The sequence below is a fragment of the Martes martes genome (assembly GCF_963455335.1).
Source record: "Martes martes genome assembly, chromosome: 10".
NCBI classification, from domain to species: domain Eukaryota; kingdom Metazoa; phylum Chordata; class Mammalia; order Carnivora; family Mustelidae; genus Martes; species Martes martes.
Genome location: NC_137898.1, coordinates 40,579,370 through 40,599,439, shown reverse-complemented (window position 1 = coordinate 40,599,439; position 20,070 = coordinate 40,579,370). Strand labels below are relative to the sequence as shown.

At 39.3% G+C, this 20,070-nt stretch overlaps 1 protein-coding gene across 1 annotated transcript in view; it reads left to right on the top strand.

The window, feature by feature from the left end:
* NELL1 (neural EGFL like 1) overlaps positions 1-20,070 on the top strand; it is a gene marked incomplete at its 5' end in the record, with an annotated part of 852,276 nt that overhangs the window by 816,161 nt on the left and 16,045 nt on the right. The window contains one exon of the mRNA XM_080816285.1: positions 16,143-16,336. Coding sequence (XP_080672411.1) covers positions 16,143-16,336 — 194 coding nt within the window. The remainder of the gene's footprint in view (positions 1-16,142; positions 16,337-20,070) is intronic.

Below are 20,070 nucleotides of genomic sequence, written 5' to 3'. Positions count from 1 at the left end.
GGTGCTGTTTAAATTGCTTTATGCTTCTAACTAGAAACAGGATGAAGTATATAGGAATGTGGTTTGGGGACTCAGAGGAACTCAGCCGCATGGCACACAAATGACACATGTCACTAATAGGGGTCGGGTGAACAGACCAGTCACAGACAGCACCTGGGTGCAGAATGGGTATGAAAGAGGATCGGTAGGGGCAGGACACAGAATGGAGAGGTGAAGAACATTTGCCAGCCTCTCACAGATGGGATCTTCTGGGTCCCTGAGAATGGGCTTACAGTGGACAGTAACACACAGTTGGAGGTGTTAGATCAGGTGAGAAGTCAGTCCCATTAGACCCTCAGGAAGTATCCTGCCCCCCTGTCAAGTCCAGCCACACGTAAGACTGGAGCTGATCAGCACATAAAGTAAATTGAATATATTCTGGGGACTTCACAGGGAAGGCAAAAAGTACCTCCTCAGTTTGGGTGATAAATAGTTCACAATATGATGTCAGAATAGAATTCATTGCACCAAACTCAGGTATGAACCCAAGGCTCACTGGTCACCCTTCCCCCATCCACGCTGACACAACAGACCTCCATACTCTTCTCCACTTTAGTTTGGAACTAAACCCAGATGGTTCAGGGAATTACTCACAGGATCTCTAACTAACTATGGGATCTATTCTGTAAGCCCCCTTGGCCCTGTGTAGTATCTTTTCAGTAACAGTGTTCAAACATCTTCCTAATGGCGCCTTCAGCCAGCAAGAGGTTCAAACCACTGTAGGTTCCTGCTTTGAAGCAGTTGCTTAGTGGACTAGGGAACCAGAGGACCTCAATGCTTGTCCACAGGAAGGTCATATGGGCAAAAAGGAAGAGGAAGAAAATTAGAAAGCTATTTAACCAATCAAGCACAAAAACCTTCTGTAAGCATACTAATGTTGTTATAAGTTTTCAATCCATCCAAATTAGCCTGCCGTGGTCCTAGCACGCAGACGGGAGATGTGGAGGACACAGAGACTCCTCCTTGTTTTAGGGACTATTCTTGCTGCACCCCACAGGGACTTTAAAACACCAAGTTGAAGATAAAAATCAACATACATGAAACAACCAATAACATTCTGAAACAGGTTATAATTAACTGCAAAATTATGTATGTGGTCAATGCTATAAAATTGGTAATTAGAGAAGAGAGTGATCAGAGAGAGTCAAGGAACCGACCTCCCAACCACGCGGGGATGATTACACTTGAAGGGTGGGAGGGTTTGGGTGTATTATTAGTAGCTAACTTGATTACTTCATGTTCTAGGCAATATTCTAAGAGTTTTATGTTTCCGAACTCCCTTCATCCTCAAAACAACTCCTGTCAGGTAAATATAATCTCTGCTTATTAGACAAACTGAGACACACAGAGATGTTCAACAAATTATTCATGGTGACACAGCTGTTTATTGGTAGAGTTTCTTTTCCAGAAAGCATTAACATCTTTTCTAAAAATCGTGTACATGTATTAATATTTCTATTAAGCCACAAAATATTGCTTTGTGGCCTGCTAAAGTCTTGCTGCGGGAACGGTAATAAAAGAGCCATATTTTTATTTTTTTATCAAATATTTTTATTTATCAAATGCCAACTGTGTGCCACTTGACCTTCAAAATCCTTTTTCAAGTAGGTAGCAAATGAGGAGAAATAGGTCAAGTAGCATGGCCACCTGCGAAATGGCCCGTGTTCTTTCTACTCTCCTAATCGCCTCAGTCAGTTGCATATTAATTGAAGATAGCTTATGACAGGATTACATTAAGTGATGACTATTCAGATAATCACGTCATTTTCTCCTTCATTGTATGCTCAGAGAAACATCAAGTCCCTGATGTTTACATCTAGTTTGTTTTACATGTGTGTACAGAAGAAACTAAGATTTAACTCCCCACCAGTGTAGTCTAGGGATTATCACATATCTCAACAAAAGACAAGGATCTGGGTGGTGGCCATCTAGAAGTCAACCTGAGCACATCAACATGCTCCTCTACTGAGAGGTGGCCCCAGGGCTCTGGGAACTGCTACGCAATGTCCAGTTGTAGTCGGGGATAGGAATCTCCTGAGTCAAAATGGGTGGCATACTCCAAGAGCTGTAGCAGCACACATGAAAAAGCTGACTCAAACTCTTTTCAGCAGCTGAGGCCTGAGCGGTTTGCTATACACTGTTCCCAGTTGCATTGAACTAAGAAAGCATGACTGTGCTTTGTAGGCCCTATATTTTTTTATGGAGGTCTTGGTTTTATCTGGCATGGAGAGAAAAATAATAAAGTGACTTTGACTAAATGAAGCTTTTCTTCCCCCGTACAGTTGGTGTCAGTGTCTAAAACCCAACTGGGGCAGGACTTCAAGCAGAACATTTAGCAAAGTCTAGATCTAGACATGCTGGGATATTTTTCAAAGAAGGATTTTATTAGTAAATATATTTGGGAAATTCTAAATGAAATATAATTTACCTGGTTTTATTAACTGCAGGACTTGTCAGAGCCTTTGCTATATATTGTTGGTGTCCTGAATTTATTTGGCTTTAAAACCCTTTTTTTTTTTTAAACCTAAAAACCTTGTGTATCTGGCGCTCTGTAGAATACATTACCTGAAAACTCAAGGATGAAAATAGCCTACTCTAGGAATTTCTAGAAAATCTCATTTATTCAGTATTGTTGAATAAGGAGCTGCTCAAAAGGGCATTTTTCAAGTTCTCCAACAAAAGGTTATTGAGCACACTGCTTGTCCTTTAAGTACCTCTAATTTTTAGACTATTATTGAATTTTGTTGTAAAGAATGTGACTTTTTGTCTATGACTTTCTTTTCTACTGTGGTTTTTAAAAATGCAAATCATTCAACTCTGCTGTCCTCTAATCAAGTGATCTCCTTGAGGCTTATTGGAGTATTGCTGGTCTGTCCATAAGCTAAATGGTCCCAGTCTTTATACTTTTGATAAACATATTTTTCTTTGGAATGGATATTTTTGTCTCGTTTTCATATTGCTCTAACCTAACCTCTAGTTTTTTAGTACTAATGTAGAAGATTGCTCTGCTTTGCAGTGTTGTAAATGAAGTCTTGGTAATGAGAAGTCTCAGGCCACAGCAACTCAAAAGCAGTACTTAGATGCCAGGTGCTTACTTAGACTCTGGGGATGTAAAGAGGAGTGATGCAGGGTTCCAGAGGCCCTAAAGGACAATTTGCATTGCATGAACAGGCCCAGTGGGAGTTCTGCGAAGGGAAATGAGTGGGGAGGGGAGCTCTGAGGATGGCCTGGATGGGGAGGGTGGAGCCAAGCCTGGGGTGGTACAGGAGGAGTAGTGGTTGGGAAAAAGTCTAATATGTTTCTCTAAAAAGTGATTTGCAGTTATGGTTACCTTTAAGTCCTCTCTGTCATTGCGAGCTTGGCCTTTTTTGGAAAGATTAAGTTAACAATAGAGGCACTTTGATGTCTTCCCATACAGCATCTTGAGGCTGGTAACATGTAAAATCTTCTTTATGAAGTTTGAAATGATTTGGTTTGTTGTTGTCACTTCCTTCCTAAACAATTGACAGTTCCAGCTGTGTGACAACAAAATAACTGTGGTATTCCTAAAAAAGAGTTTCCTAACATTACTATCTGTGAACTCAATTCCATGTAGATTAGGGCAGTAGTTCTAGAAGTACAATCAGCCAGCAGCAGCATCACCTGAGATGTTGCTGGAAATGAAAACAGTCTACCCCACCCCAGACCTACAGGTCAGCAAGTCTGGGGATTGGGCTGGTGGTTTGTTTTTTAACGAGCTCCATTTAGGTGATTCTGATGCCCACTCACGTTTGAGAATCACAGTGCCTTGGAAGTTTGGTTGAAAGCCTTCAGAGGGCTGCGTGAATGCCTCGAAACTGATGCAGGTTTGTGTATATGTGTGTTCCACACATCTTTTGGAGGAAGTGGAACCACAGTTTTCACTGGGGTCTCCAATCTGACCCCAACAATGTAAACAACACCGTTGAAATACCGGGGTCCAGCCTTGGTGTCGCCAGTCACCACCCTGATTTAACTTCTGGAAGTTTTTTACCTAGGGATCCACAATTTGATCTCAGGGGATGTTTGTCTGCTTTTCTCAGTTTCTGAGCACCTTTGGTCTTGAATTGCATGTAGGGTCCAGCTTCCTACATCCTGAAGCTCAGTGGAAGCAGTTGTTTTATGACAGAAACTTCTGGCTTGAATGTCTTAGAGCCAAAGATCATGTCAATGCTGCAACTCAGAGATCAGCATCTACAACCTCTTTGAAATAAATATTGAATTGTTTGTTTTAGTCTGCGGTTACTCATGCTGCTGTGAAATATTTACCTCTGGGTTTATGAGCAGGGAATTTTAAATGATTGTACTCAAACCAAACAAAGCACTGTCAACAAAAAAAAAAATCACCTTTCACTCATTCCGTGAGCATTTGTTAAGAGGTCTGGTCTGTGCTAGTCCGTGAGCTAAGTCTTAGACACACAAGGAGGAATATCCTTTGGAGTCTGAAATGGGGGAGGAGTGGGGAATGGGGAAGGACCGGGGATAGGCTTTGGGGGAGGTTGAACTGCGATTAGATATAAAAGTAAATAATAATCAGACTGTAAGGAAAAATTGCTCATTCCTTCTTGGGTCAGGGCATGTGGAGATGGCAATGTACGTAAAGAGTCTTTCACAGAAAATATGATTTTTTTCATTGCATCTATGGGATAAGAAGGAATTTGTTTCTGGGGAAAAATAGATACTAAGTATGTATTCTAGGCAGGAATAGTGGGCAGAGTCATGAAAGAGATCTAACTGTGTCCAAGGAATGGTGAAATTTCCAGGATGGATAAAGTACTTGCCATCTCATGAGAGTGTTGTCGGTAGAGAGCAATAAGAAAGGAGCCCTACAAATAAAGGTGGAAACCAGATTATAAAGTATCTTGTGTTCTAAGCTAAGGAGCTAAAAGTCATGAATCTTACTTCATAATATCAGTGTCTTGATGTTGTTAAAATATTTATTTATCTGTATGAATTGCCATATAAATATATTATTTAGCTCTAAATACAGTATTATTTCTCACACACTTTTAAACCCTCTATCATATACATGTTGTGATTTCCACACCTGTGCCGTTTTGCTTCTCCTGTTCCTTTCCCTTAGAATGTCTCTTCTGAGAAAAGTGAGGCCATCGGAATTAGCTGGCAATTGATCATGACCCTTATCCCACAGCTACTATGTGCTAACATCTTGTTCTGTAGTTCTCACAACAACCCTTCCAATTGGGTGTGATTCCCCATTTTATAGAAGGAGAAAATGAGGAACAGAGAGGTCTGTTCTCTGCCCCATGGTGAGTAACAATTTCTGAACCGAGCAGTTGTGAAAGGACTTACTAAAGCAGTTAATTTGGGGACACGTATATGTAAAATACGGACTTAATTGCACAAAAGTTTAATTTTGTACAAATTCCTACATATATGACCTTGTGGCAACTCCAACTGCATCATTTTCCTGCTAAAATATCGTTGAGATGACAGAGTAGTATGATCAGATTGTCCATCTGGCTTCTCTTTGAAGAGATATAGACAGAGAAGACAGTAAGATGCTTTGATAATGGTCCAAGTCATAGAAATGGAGAGGTGCATTACTGGGTAGATGGTTAGCCAGCCCTTGTTGAAGTTAGGCCCTTACCCTTCTGCAGAGACTAGGACATAGGAGCCATATGTACAGGTGTTGGCTGTTTTGGGGCAGCCTTGAGCCTTCCTAAGCAGGAACATAATGAAGGGGGGTTGAGCCATTAAGGATGTGCTCTTGTATGTAGAGCCTGTGCTAGTGTTTGTTCAAAGGTTTTAATGTGGTGAGGTGAGGTAAAGTTCACAAAATCAATTGTGCTGATTTTGTGAGGGTCTGTAGTATTTCTAGGCCAAGACTGAGGCGTCGTCAAGAGGAGGATTCAGAGGAGCCTGAATGAAGTTTGCTCAAAAGAGAGGATCTTTGTGAGTGGCCTCCTTTGCTTTTCCTTGGAAACCAACTTAGTTTTGGTCTTTATAGTTTTGCCTCCCCTCCCTAGGGGAAAAAACACAGAAAGGAAAAAAAGTCAAAACAAACAGAACTTGTCTGCTAAAAGTCTAGAGCAGCGTGGGCTAAAGTCTCTTATTCCTTGCTTCATTTTCCCTTGACTCCACAAATGCCTTCTAGACCTTTCCAGAAAATATCCCTTCAAAATAGAAGATAGCCCCAAATCTATTTTTACTCATTTCAGTTGACTAGAAGAAGAAATATAAAGAGAGGGAGTAGATCCAAGAGAAGAGATTGTCCAAGAAAAGACACCATGAAATGACATTAAGATTTTTTTAGAGCTTGTTAGTTCTCTCAGTAGATGCTGCCCTTCTTGGCACAGTTGTCCAAATTGTTATCCTTCATCAATCTCTTAACTCTCCTTCTACTGAGAAAGAGTTTTGGGAAGAGCTTTGACAAATTCCTAGAAGTTAGGGACCAAAATAAACAGTGGTTGAAGGAGAGAATAAATGATAGGCATGGATGGTCTCTGAATTCTTAGGGGCTATGTTCAGACCATCTTGTTGTTTAGATTGAGACCTGGTTTTAGAATTGTACCATTGACAATGTTTTTTTGACCTTTTATTTCTATGTAAGTTGTAGCATGTTTCCAGTAGTAAATGAAATTATTCTGTAACCTCTCTGTGAAGAAATTATTTCCCATCTGACAACCTGTTTGAAAGAATGATTTGTCAAAATAGAGAGTTAGTTTCGGTTTTCACCCCACCTGGATTCCCCATGTGTATTTGTGACCAAGGACTTCATTTTCCAAGTCTTCAATGCAGATAGAAAAACCATGTTTATCTCTTCATTACTTTCTCTCTTTGGCACCTGCTTATAAACACTCATTAAGAGAGATAAAAGATGGTGTAATAAATATTGACAGTCCAGGAAAAACTGTTTAATTCTAAAAAATCTCTTTGTCATCCTGAAGCTGGGTTCTTCCATTCTCCTCTATCCTGTTTTCCATCTGTTACTACACATAGTCTAACACTGGAATTACAAACAGTCCTACAAAGGTAAAAAGTAATTATGCTGAGTGAAATAAGTCAAGCAGAGAAAATCAGTTATCATATGGTTTCTCTTACTTGCAGAACATAAGGAATAACATGGAGGACATTAGGAAAAGGTGAAGGGGGGGAAATCAGAGGGAGAGATGAACCATGAGAGACTGTGGACTCTGAGAAACAAACTGAGGGTTTTGGAGGGGATGGGGATGGGGGGATTGGTGAGCCTGGTGGTGGGTATTAAGGAGGGCAGGTCTTTCATGGAGCACTGGGTGTTATACATAAACAATGAATCTTGGAACACTACATCAAAAACTAAAGATGCACTGTATGGTGACTAACATAACACAATAAAAAAAATACAAAGTTAAATAAAAAAAAAGTAATCATACCAATTGGAAATAGACAAGATCTTAGAAAATATACAATTCCTATACTGTAACAAAGAGAAAAATGGAGGTCCCCAAAGGACAACTGTTCTTTTTTAAATCCCAGCTCAACCAGATTCCAATTTAACACATGTGCGTGCAATTCATACCAGGCGAAAGACACTATAAAGGTGCTGTGGGACACACGAAGATAAGTAAAACCAGAGTATTCGTTCTGAGTAGATAAGGACGTTAGAAAAGTATGTTCACAGCTCTGCATATGACATCACATAACGCAGATACAAAATTCAAGTGCAAGAGGGAAATTCTTTTCAGTTGAGTGTGAAACTTCATTATATAATAAAATGAATATAATAATAGAACCTGTCTGGCTCAGTGTTAGGCGTTTAGCAGCTTGTAAAAACATAACTGCTCTACTCAGGAATGCAGACGCAGCTCTATCATAACCGACCCTCTCACCTATGAGCAGATATATAAGAACATAAATCTAGGGTTGTTGGCATCAATACTGTAGCCTCTCTGCAATAAAATTCTCTTTGGATAGCAAGTATTTCAATATTTATAGATTTTTTATTTTCTCCACTGGTCAGAATTATATTGATTTTAAACAGATTTAATCACTAGTTAAAGAAGCATGAGTTATTCATGGCAGAAAGTAAACCACCTTGGTTGATTTAGAAAGCTATTCTGCTTTTATTCTGCTCCTCTTTTCTTACTTAGAAGGAATTGTTTTTTCCATCTGCAGTAGAACACCTTTATTTGTACAGCCTATAAAGGTGATCTGTGACCAGGGAAAGTCCATAGAGTATCAAGAAACTGTATTCTTTTAATATCAGTCACTAAATATTAACACCAGATTTACTGAGTAGGGCTCAGAGAGAGCTTAGAGTGTTAGCACTTCTGAGTTTGGCTGGCCAATGTACTGATCAAATCCGTGAGAATCTATGAAAATTTAGAATTCAAGTGGAAATCCTCAGTGAACAGATGAAGGTGTCAGCTTAGAAAGAGCTCAGGACTGGTGGAGTGGATTTGAGTATATCCCAAAAAGTCGGGACAAGGGAATTCGTGAGATGAGATGGAAAAAAAAATATATGAGAGGAAAAAAAATATAGAAACAGTATGATCAAGAACAACTAAAAGCTAATCATTTTTGAGAAATTATTACCTGATAAGCATTGTAGTACATGCTTACTGAAATTACCAGATTATCCCAGGAGTTATTATTTATCCACATTTTTCAAATGTAGGACAAAGCTTCAGCTATGTTAAGTAGATTTACCAGAGTCATAAAAACAATAGATGTAGGGATGGGACTGGAGTGCTGGTGACTCATTTGTCCTCATTTGCCTAGAAGTTTCCTAGTTGTAGCACTGAAGGTCAGCTATCTCAGGGACTCCCTCAGTCCTAGGCAAACTGGGACAACTGGTCCCATTAACTGGCACCCAGAGCTGCTGGTTTCCAAAGGTTAGGCTTTAGTTGGGATGCTATACCTCTTCCACTGAGGAGAAAGAGAGCCAATGATCAGCAATGGAATCTTGGGGAATGTTAATGACTTAAAAAATTGGAGAAGTCTACAAGGTCTTTACTTGTAGGACCATGTCTGTATTCTTTGCCTATTTTATCCTCAGTCCCTATCACTATGTCTAGGACAGCATAGATGCTCATAAATACATTTGTAATTAGTAAATTGATGATTGACGACTAGTGATTGGATGAATGAAGAGGTAAGAGGATGAATAGGGTAGTACCATATCCCACAAGGGTCAAGAAGAGAACTCTTAGACTGAAATGACAAATACTATAACAAATGCTATTATTGATTAAAGGGTGATGGTTTCATCAACTACTGGTCATGAGAAACTTCAGGATTTAGACTCTGAAGAGAGGGTCGCTTGGAAGCTCACAAACTTTAGGAGAGGATGAAGATACATCAGTGGGGGTGCCTGCTAGTGGTAGATACTGGGAAGCAAGAACTGGCTCTAGGGACTAGATAAGGAAAGGGTGAGCCCAAACAAGCTGCTTTGTTTTTCTCTTTCCTTGGCTTAGAGAGGCTGCTCATTAAAGGAAAAGGGCAAGACTCGTTGGAGAGTAACAAAATTACACACTGAGCAGTAGAGAAACACCATAGGAAATGGTTTCTTCCCGACTCAAGAAGGGGTGGAGGCTGGAGCAAACAGGAGTTGACCCGGAAGGACATTGGAACTTCCTAAGAGATCCATAATGGCATCTCAGATAGACCCAACTGCGGCTCACTTTTCTTTTAATCTTTACCTTTTTGGTCGGAACACTTCATGTTTCATTAAACTGAGATGAATTTAAGTCCCTCATTATGCTGATGGATCTCTTGTGATGGGTCCTGTGTGTGTCGACCCCATCTTTAATAGCCTGTGTTCTAAAGGAACATGATACCCAAGTACGGTATGACTAGCACACGAGAGAACATGGCTATCACCTCTCTTGTTCCAGACCTGAAACTCTCTGTGCGGGTTACAGTTTCATTAGCCGTGTGTTTTGCAAGCCACTTCACACCTCAGATTTATCTTCTTGTTTCTTTCACTTATTTTGCTGATGCGCAGCATGTGTATTTTTCCCTGTGACTTTCTCTCTGCCACCGTAAAAGAAGCAGTATTGCTTTAGCTATGGGAGAGGCATCTGCACCCTACTTGTCTATCATTAATAAACCCCCAAGCTCTGTTCTCATTTCCAAGCTACTAATGTCTGGTAATGATTTCCAAGTCAGAACACACACACAGCTGGATATTCAAATCCCAGGTTAAATTTTGTTTTCTGACACATCACCTGTTTTGAGTTTGGAAGTAAGACTAGATGTGTTTATGAAATTTATCCAAGAAGGTGGAATATGGGGTAATGAAAAAATTCACTCCTTTGACCTAACCGCTACCAAAGCCCTGACAAAAATGTTTCCCTTAATCTCTGAAATCAACCTTCAGAACTTTCAGCTCCTGAGGCAGGTACCATTACTGTTGTTATGCTATTAAAATTTCTGCAGAACCGTTTTTCTCGAAGGGTAGGAAAATTGTTTGGGGCTAGGTTGGGATTGGTTTGATTGCTGCTGATATAAACATTTCTGAATTGTGTTTTCTTACATGCCCAAATAACCCAAGAACCTCAAATTAAAGAACAAAACAGATTGACTAGGCAAAGCAGACTTTTTTTAAAAGCAAAATTGAGTACAATAATAACAGCTTTCAGAAATTGTGAAAATGTCAATGCAAGAAAATTAGTTCTAATGTCAGCCTAGTCATAGAATTTTATTGAGGAAATTCTCATCTGAGCATGGAGCATTTAAATAATGAATTTACAAGGAGAAACACAAAGAAATCACAGAAAGCCATTACTTACAATAAGAAAAAACAAGTACACTTTAATGATGATAGATTTGAGTGTGGAATATTTTGCCTGATTTTTGTTTCATTGCCTCTTTGTCATTGGAGGCCTGTCAGATGATCTGGGTAAGTATCATGGGTGAATGTCTTTGTGTTTGCTCAGCAGAGAACAACAGTTGCAATATGTAAATAGGGTGCCTCTTCCCTTTGGATGCCTTGGGATATGTATAATAGATTAAGTTGGCTTTGTGCAGAGCAAACAGGTCTGTATTACCAAGAATATGAATGATGTCGGTTTCCATAATTGCTAACATCTGGCTTTCCATAAATCTGTTAAATTGCATGGAAGCAGAATTAGATTTCTGTGTCATAAGTAAAGCAATTACATGGAACTCTGTAGGCAATATGGTCCTATATTCAACTGTGAAATCCTTTCATTTTGGAGCAGCAAAAGGAAATCCAGGTTTAGTCCCTTGCTTTGATGGCACACACGAGGTGTGTTCGTCTTTATGCTCAGGTTTCTTGATTTATGAGAGGAAAACACTGCCGATATGCTTGCAACTTTGTAAATGCAAAAATAACCAAATGTTTAAAAAAAATCAGATTATAATTGGCCATTAATTGCCAGTTTAGAGATTAGTTGAGAGAAGACCATAAGCTAAAGATCCTTTTCTAGCTACTGGTTGGAATCTTGAAATTACTCTTCCAAACAATTTCTGAAGTGCTTGGTTAATGGGTCTTCCTCTGTCCTTGTCCTCAAGCATGTGACAGGAAACTGAAGTGGGGATGAAAAAAGGAAGTTTGCCTTCCTATTTCAGTGTGGTTGCTGTTTTGCTATATTTATTGTACTTTGAACCAGACTAATGGGCTTTCCCAGATGAAAACTCAACAATAAAATGTGTTCCCTGAGGGGGGTGGTTGCATTTATGTCTTATGCTTACTGAACACCCATGAGACCAAAATTTTGCGAAATAGGCTTTATGGTAGTAATGGTTCAAAAACTTTCTAGATTTAAGTAAGTTAAATAAATACATTGTACAGCCACAGTGCATTCTGGTGTGCTTTGCACTGAGAAGAGAAAAAGGAAAAGAGATTTCGTCCTTGCCCTCAATAAGCTCACTATCTATCTATGGAGATGGGTATATTAAATGTGAATTCCTAAGAGATAAATGCAAGGATAGCATTGTGGATAACATGGAGTCAGTAGTGACCGATTTGCAGAATGAGAAATGCTGGTGTTTGATCCTGATTTTGAAGACAGCACAGGAATGAAGATAGCATAGGAAGGGAACTGCTTACCTTATCAACTAATTAATTTGTATGTCAACCTATTTCATACAGGCTAAGAAAAAGTAGAGTAGGGATGGGGAGAGCACTCCCATAATAAGAAAAGACATAACCAAGGCACAGACAGAGGAAACAACACAGACTGTTTGTGGATAATCCATTGCTTTTGAACAAAAAGGGGATGAGAGAGAAGCTAACAATTGAAGTGTTAGATCAAGGCTTATATGATATTCTAGGAGTTTAAATCTTCTATTATAGACACTAGTGAACCACTGAGAGATGGTAAGTAGAGGAGTGACATGGACAAATTTGCTTTTTAGAACGCCACTCCCCTGTGAAAGGTGTTTAGAGTAGTGATTCTCATCTGGCTGAACAGAGCCCATATGTCTGGATTCTACTTTATACCAATTAAATCAGTCTCTAGTGGTGGTGAGCCTGGGCACCAGTACTTTCTAAGTCTCCTCAAATGTTTCTGTTCAGCCCACCATCAAAAATCACGGGATTAAAGTGAGAAGTGATTGGAATCAGGAAGACCAGATAGGGGGCTAATGCAGTAGTCAGGGACATGTGTGAAGAGCTAAGCTAAGACAGAATTCAGAGAAATCTGAATTTAGTTTGTGATTACATGTGTGTTGAGCCATCAGTTTATCTATCAATTAACTCTATCTGTATCTTCTGGACATCCAAACTGGATTGTAAATATGATGAGACAAGTGTAAGACCCAATATTTTAATTATCACTTTCAGCAAAAACTGAGGAGTGAGAAAAATGCAAACGTATCACTTTAGTATTGTTCCAAGATAGGATATACCACCAACATTCTCACTGCAGTGGGAGTTCAAGGAGGTGAATGATTACTATGAATTAGTATAATATTAAGGGATGCTTAATTGAGGAGATAGGGCTTGAATTTTGTCTTAAATATCCATGTTCTTTAAGTCAAGAAACAAATATTTGAGTTCTTATTTTATCTGAAGTTTGATTTTGAAAAGACCATAAATTGGAGTGCCTGCATGGCTTAGGCAGTTAAGCCAACAACTCTTGATTTGGGCTCAGGTCATGATCTCAGGGTTGTGATACTGAGCCAGGCTCTAGGCTCTATGCTGTGTGCATGGAGCCTGCTTAAGACCCTCCCTGTCCCTCTCCTTCTGTCCCTAACTCCCTCCCTGCTCACTTGTGCGCTCTCCCTCCCTCTCCCTCTCTAAATAAATAAATAAATAAATAACCGATCATAAACCAGTTGGGTATGGTTTTAAAGATTTTATTTATTTATTTGACAGAGAGAGAGAGACAGAGAGGGAATACAAGCAGGGGGAGCGGGAGAGGGAGAAGCAGGCTTCCCGCCGAGCAGGGAGCCTGATGTGGGGCTCGATCCCAGGACTCTGGGATCATGACCTGAGCCAAAGGCAGATGCTTAACAAATGAGCCACCCAGGCGCCCCAGGTATGGTTTTAAATAGGTGATAAATAAGCATCAGAGAGGCTAAATAATGTGACCAAAGACATATAGTCATGTATAAAATGCCTTGTGTGTAGTAAGCACTCAATTAAATAGAGGAGTATGGTTTCAAACAGGGATCGCCTGAGTCCCACATCCAATGCTACTTTTAATTGGGAAGAGTTAGAGGAAGAAAACTGGTGAGATGAGAAAGTTTTCTAGGTAGGAGCACATTATGGTCAAATGTGTTGGGAACAGCATGGACTCTATGAGGAAAAGTGAAGATATAACTGAGGTCAGATTATAGTTGACTTGTGGTCTAGGTATTGTAAATTGGGTTCATTTCCACAGTTTTCAAGGGAGAAATCATTTTTCATTAATTAAATGTCTTTACTGAGGCTACATCAGATGGGACAAAGACAAAAAAATAAATCTTGGAATAAGCTTCTAGAAAAATTGTATGAACTCCATCACACTTTCTGCTTTGTACCTCCGCAGTGAAGCCAAGTTTTATACCAGTAATGCTGCATGCAGTCAGCAAGGAAAGATAGGTCATTTCTTTCTCGTTATGTTTAAGTTACAGTAGTTTCAAATTTCTAGCAAATTTTGAGTCATTATATTTTCAGAATTTTGACTAAAAGGGATCCATGTAAGATCTTATCCTTGAAAATCAGTTTCAGTATCCAGGTGGTAAATAGTTGAAGGTAGGTAAAACCACACAACATTCTAGTATTCTGAAGGATGACTTGAGACCTTGAGTTGGCACAAAAAAGAACTCTCCTGCATGTATTAGAAGGCCCAGGATACCTCCCTTGCTCTAACATGGTACTAGATGTGTGACCACTTACTCATCTCTGTGCCTTAGTTTCCTCTTTTGTAAATGAGAATAACTGTTTCTGTCTTGCAATCATATGGCATAACACAGAAAATCTTTGAAAAACTTTGAAACAATATCTAAGTACAGCGTACTACCAGTAAAATTGATATTATGCCTTTTTAAGCACTTTATTGCTCTGAGTACTATAAGAAAAAATGCTACTTTTTATTATTTTTTTCTTTAATTTAGCCATAACCCTTAACCAAATGCCTATAAACTTATACATATTTAACTCGAAATTTAGTGTGTAGAACAAGTTAATTTATATTGATCTTAATCTAACTTACTATATGGGTTAAACCTCCCAATCGGGGTGCCTGGGTGGTGCAGTTGGTTGAGCCACGGACTCTTGGCTTCAGCTGGGGTCATGATCTTGGGGTCGTGGGATCGAGCCCTACGTCAGGCTCCACGCTCCATGTGGAGTCTGCTTAGAACTCTTCCCTCCTCTCCCTCTACCCCTCCCCACCCCCTCAAATAAATAGATAAATCTTTAAAAAAACCAAAGCCTGCCAACCAGAAGCCTACCAACAGTTATCTCTGTGTACTTCCATGTTCCTTGTTATCACCATTGCGAGATCAGCATCTTACACATCATCACTAACATTTATAATATCCAGTGTGCATAAAGACATTGTGTGTAGAAGACTTGGTAAAAATATACTGGAATCAGTGTTATCATCGTCTGAAGGATACTTGAAGGACATGGCAGTCGATTAATCAATGGAGCAGAAGATTCTGACAGACAAATGACCAGTATCTTTAAATAGTGTAAAGACTGTCATAAATAAAGAAAAATCAAGTAGACTTTTCTTGAGTGGTCTGAGAGCTAGGACCAGTAAGTAGACGTAAATGGAAAATATAGTTCATTTCAATTTAAGGAAGACATTTCTAAAAGAGTTATTCAGTGATGGAATTGGCTGTCCTTTGAGGTAATAGATAGCCCACTGGGGAAAGGCTCAATCCAGGACTGGACAGCTCTGTGTTGGGGATGTTGTTAAGGTCACTCAAGCTTTGAATGTCAGAGAAGGCTGACTGGATTTATGCTTTCCTTCCATATTTAGCTGTCATTCAAAAACAGCAAAATATATGTGTGTCTTCCATCAGCATCCGTGCCATGCCTACAATAGCTCTCAGATGGGTTTTTTTTGTCGGAACAGAAATGTTTTTAGCCCTTAGGATGGAAAGGATTCGATTAGGCAAGGCACTTACCAGGAATTATTCCCTCTTCTTTCACCCTTGGCCCCAGGATCTGGGGGCAGTCTAATTGGTTCAGGGTTGTCCTAATTGCCCACTTGTTCCTACTCAGTGGCTAATCTATTCACATCTTTACTAAAAGACCCAGATCTCCATAGGGTGTATCCACACTGTTAATGAATTAGCACTATTTATGGCCTCTGGATGGTATACTTCTTGGAAATATCTTAAAACTAGTTTAGAGCTGCTACTGGATAATTTAGTAATTGGAGTCTAACAGCTGCAGGTTTGAATATCATACCTGCCACCCATTAGCTATATGACAGTTATTTCATGTTATTTCACTTCTGTGAGCCTCAGACTTATTATTTGCAAAGTAGAGATAAGAAAAGATGCTCCATGCAGAGCTGCTTTGCAGAGTAAATGAGATAATGCATGTGAAAAACTGGGCACAGTACCTGACACAAGGTAAATGCTCAGCAATGTTAATCAATGCTATTATAAAGGATTACTATTTTCTAATAACAATCTTGGCTAGATTCTAAAGCTCTGTGCCTTCTTTATTGCAGACATTGATGAATGTGCCTTAAGAACTCATACCTGTTGGAATGATTCTGCATGTGTCAACCTGGCCGGGGGCTTCGACTGCCTCTGCCCCTCTGGGCCCTCCTGCTCTGGTGACTGCCCCCATGAAGGAGGACTGAAGCGCAATGGGCAAGTGTGGACCTTGAAAGAAGACAGGTGTTCTGTCTGTTCCTGCAAGGTAAGGCTAATAGAGGGCGGTGGGAACTGGAGCTGTTCTTTTCCTTCCTTGACTCTCTTCTCTTCCACCCCAGTGCTTTCCCCCAGGTGTTGACTTGTGGGTCTCCTCTAGTTTCCAAAAAGACTCCTCCTGTTCTAATCCGTGCTACAGCTAATGATGATGCAGAGAGGCAGCAACCCTGTTTTGAACTGATTACGCTATTAGTGAGAAGTGAGGTGTGTAGTTGAGAAGAGACAGCAGAGCACAGAGGGACTGGGGCAGAGAAGCCAATGTTAGTCCCTCCACTGAGAGCCTGCAGTGCCTTTTGGGCTGGTTGGGTGAGAGCTTTAATGAGCCCTGATCCCACACTTACACAAACTTGCTGATTAAAATGACTCTTTGCCTGAAATGATCACCTGCATGAACTCTCTCATTTTTGGGTGATGCCGTCCAGAAAAGCAAGGCTCACAGGCTTGCTTCCAGTGGTCAGAGACAGGTGGACCTCTATTCTGAACAAATGGTAATGATTGTATGAGGCCTTCTGGTAAATGATGTCTTCTTCTTGTTCGTGTTGCTGGGCTGACTATTCCTTACATTACGTTCTTTGGAAAAGTAAGTTTAATGCTTATGAAAATAAAATTCTGTCATCAGCCGTTTTTGCTTTATGCTTTGCAAAATGGGCCTATTAAAATGATTTCCTTGTGCTTTATTTCTTCTTTTGTTGATCTTGCCTATTTCTTTTCCTTTGATATTACTTTACTGTAGCTCTTGCATTGTATTTTTTATGTCTGTTGGGATGGTACTTTTTAATCTTGCACTTTATGGGTGTGGGGACCATGAGAAATGACTTGTTGAGTAGCCTCTTAGGGAGCTGGTATCCTGATAAATTCAGAGTTCTCTCTGGAAACAGAGTTAAAACGTCTTTCAGTTCATTCACCTGCCTTCAAGTCTGCAAAAGACCTGGGGTCCCCTATTTAAGAAAGCTAAACCAAGTGTTTAGATTACCCTGTGAAGCTCATTTTTTTAATCTTACACATTCATTTGGCTCTACACATCCAAACATAGGCCCAGGGACTTCATATACTGAGTATCTCCTATGTTCGGAGCATTCTGTAATTTAAAAACAGCTTCACACTTAATTCTTATAACACAACTTTAAAAGACAAAGCTTTAAGTTTTAGGGCAAATAATGTGACCTAAATATCACAAGATGTAAATATCCAAGCAGGGAGTTGAATTCTATTGGCTTGCCCCAAATTTCATAGTTTTCTTATCTGGCCACATGTCTTATAAAACTCTACAGATGGGTACCTGTTGATAAATTTAAAACTAATTAAGCAATCAATCCAACTTGACTGAGCTCAAACTCTAAACTTTGTACTGTGGTAATGATCACATGGGGCACTGACTCAAAGGACAAAGTTTTGTGAAGGAAAAGCTTGTTGTGGTTTAGAATAGTTGAGAAAGTTTTGTGGAAGAGGTTGGCAATTAGGTCTCCATTCAGCCAGCAAAACAAGAATGAAGTCCTTTATTAGTTCTTCTCTAGAAAATACTCTTTCCCCCAAACTTATGAGGATGATCACAACCTGACCCCAAATCCTTTTTAGGCTTTATAGGTCCCCAGTCCCCAGAATAAGCAGTAGATTTTAGCTGAGTCTTGACTAATGCATGACACCAAAATTTCTTGTTCAGTTTTTGTTTTATTTAAGCTCAAGGGAGGGAAATTACCAATCACTAAAACTTCCCAAAGTTTCATTAATTAATCATCCTAATAATCCAAGCAGTATAAATTTTTATATCCTGCTTTGACTCTTAAAATCTCTCCAAAGTCATGAGAATTTGAAATGCCACAAGAGATGAACAGACCTTGTAATCCTATACTGTTAATATAACTCACCTCCACCACCACCCCACCCCTTAATGAATAAAGTACTGGAAGATTTCTTCACATGAATTCTTTGCTGGTTTATTTTCTAGTTGCACTTATTACTCATTAATAACATAACTTCAAGAACTTGTGGAGGGAGAGGAGGGCCTGAATTTAGGAGCTAAATTAAAAACCCTAAATCAAATTCTATGAGACATTCCCAAAAGTTGAACTTATATGTGACCCTGCTTTTTTTTTTTCTTTCCATTATTTGCAACTGAAAGTGTTTTATTCCAGTTGCATAAGAGATAGCTTTAGTACTTAAACATCTAAATGGACTACAATAGCATCAACTTGGAGACTAAGAAATAAAATCAAGGTTGGGACATAAATCCTGGCTCTTTAACCACACTGTTGTTTCAAATTCAAATAAAACCGAATCACATAATAGTAGAATTACCCAAGCCAACAAAGGGTCAAGACTTACTGTTAAAAGAAGCAGAGGGGCACCTGGGTGGCTCAGTGGGTTAAAGCCTCTGCCTTCAGCTCAGGTCATGATCCCAGGGTCCTGGGATCCAGCCCCACATCGGGCTCTCTGCTCAGCAGGGAGCCTGCTTCCCTTCCTCTCTCTGCCTGCCTCTCTGCCTACTTGTGATCTCTGTCTGTCAAATAAATAAATAAAATCTTAAAAAAAAAAAAAAGAAGAAGCAGAGTCAATCAGTCTACAGATTCAATGCAATCCCTATCAAAACACCAATAGTATTTTTCATAAAACTAGAATAATAATCCTAAAATTTGTATGGAACCACAAACCGTTCTTGAAAAGGAACAAGTCTGGAGGTATCACAATCCCAGATTTCAGTTATTCCTAAAGCTATATTGACCAAAACATTATGGTATTGGCACAAAAATAGAGATATATCAGTGGAACAGAATAGAGAGCCCAGAAATGAATCCACACTTAAGTGGTCAATCTACAACAAAAGAAGCAAGACTATATAATGGTGAAAAGACAGTCTGTTTGATGCATGGTATTGAGAAAATTGGACAGCTACATGCAAAAGAATAAAACTGGATCACTTTCTTGTACTTATACCCAAAAATAAACTCAAAATGGATTAAAGAACTAAATATGAGGCCTGAAGCCATAAAACTCCTAAAGGAAAACATAGGCAGTAATTTCTTTGCCATCAGCCTTAATAACATCTTTCTAGACATGTCTCCTAGGGCTAAAGGAAACAAAAGTAAAAATAAACCATTGGGACAGTAACAGAATAAAATTCTTTGGCATAGCAAAGGAAACAAGCAATAAAATGACAAGGCAACCTACATAATGGAAGAAGATATTTACAAATAATATATCTGATAAAGAGCTAATATCCAAAATATATTAAGAACTGAGACTAAACACCAAAAAAAAAATCTGACTAAAAATGGCCAAAGACCTGAATAGACATTTTTCCAAATAAGACATACAGATGGCCCACAGGCACATAAAAAGATGCTCAGCATCATTAGTCATGAGGGATATTACAAATCAAAACCACAATGAGATATCACCTCATACTAGTCAGGATACCCAGTATCAAAAGATAAGAAATAACAAATGTTGGCAAGGATGTGAAGGAAAAGGAACCATTATGTACTGTTGGTGGGAATGTGAATTGGTGCAACCACTGTGGAAATCAGTGGGGAGGTTCCTCAAAAGTTAAAAACAGAAATGCCGTATAATCCAGTAATTCTACTACTGGGTATTTACCCAAAGAAAATGAAAACAGTAATTCAGAAAGATATACACACTCCTGTGTTTATTGCCACATTATTTACAATAGCCAAGATATAGAAGCAACCCAAGTGTCCATTAATAGATGAATGGGTAAAGAAGATG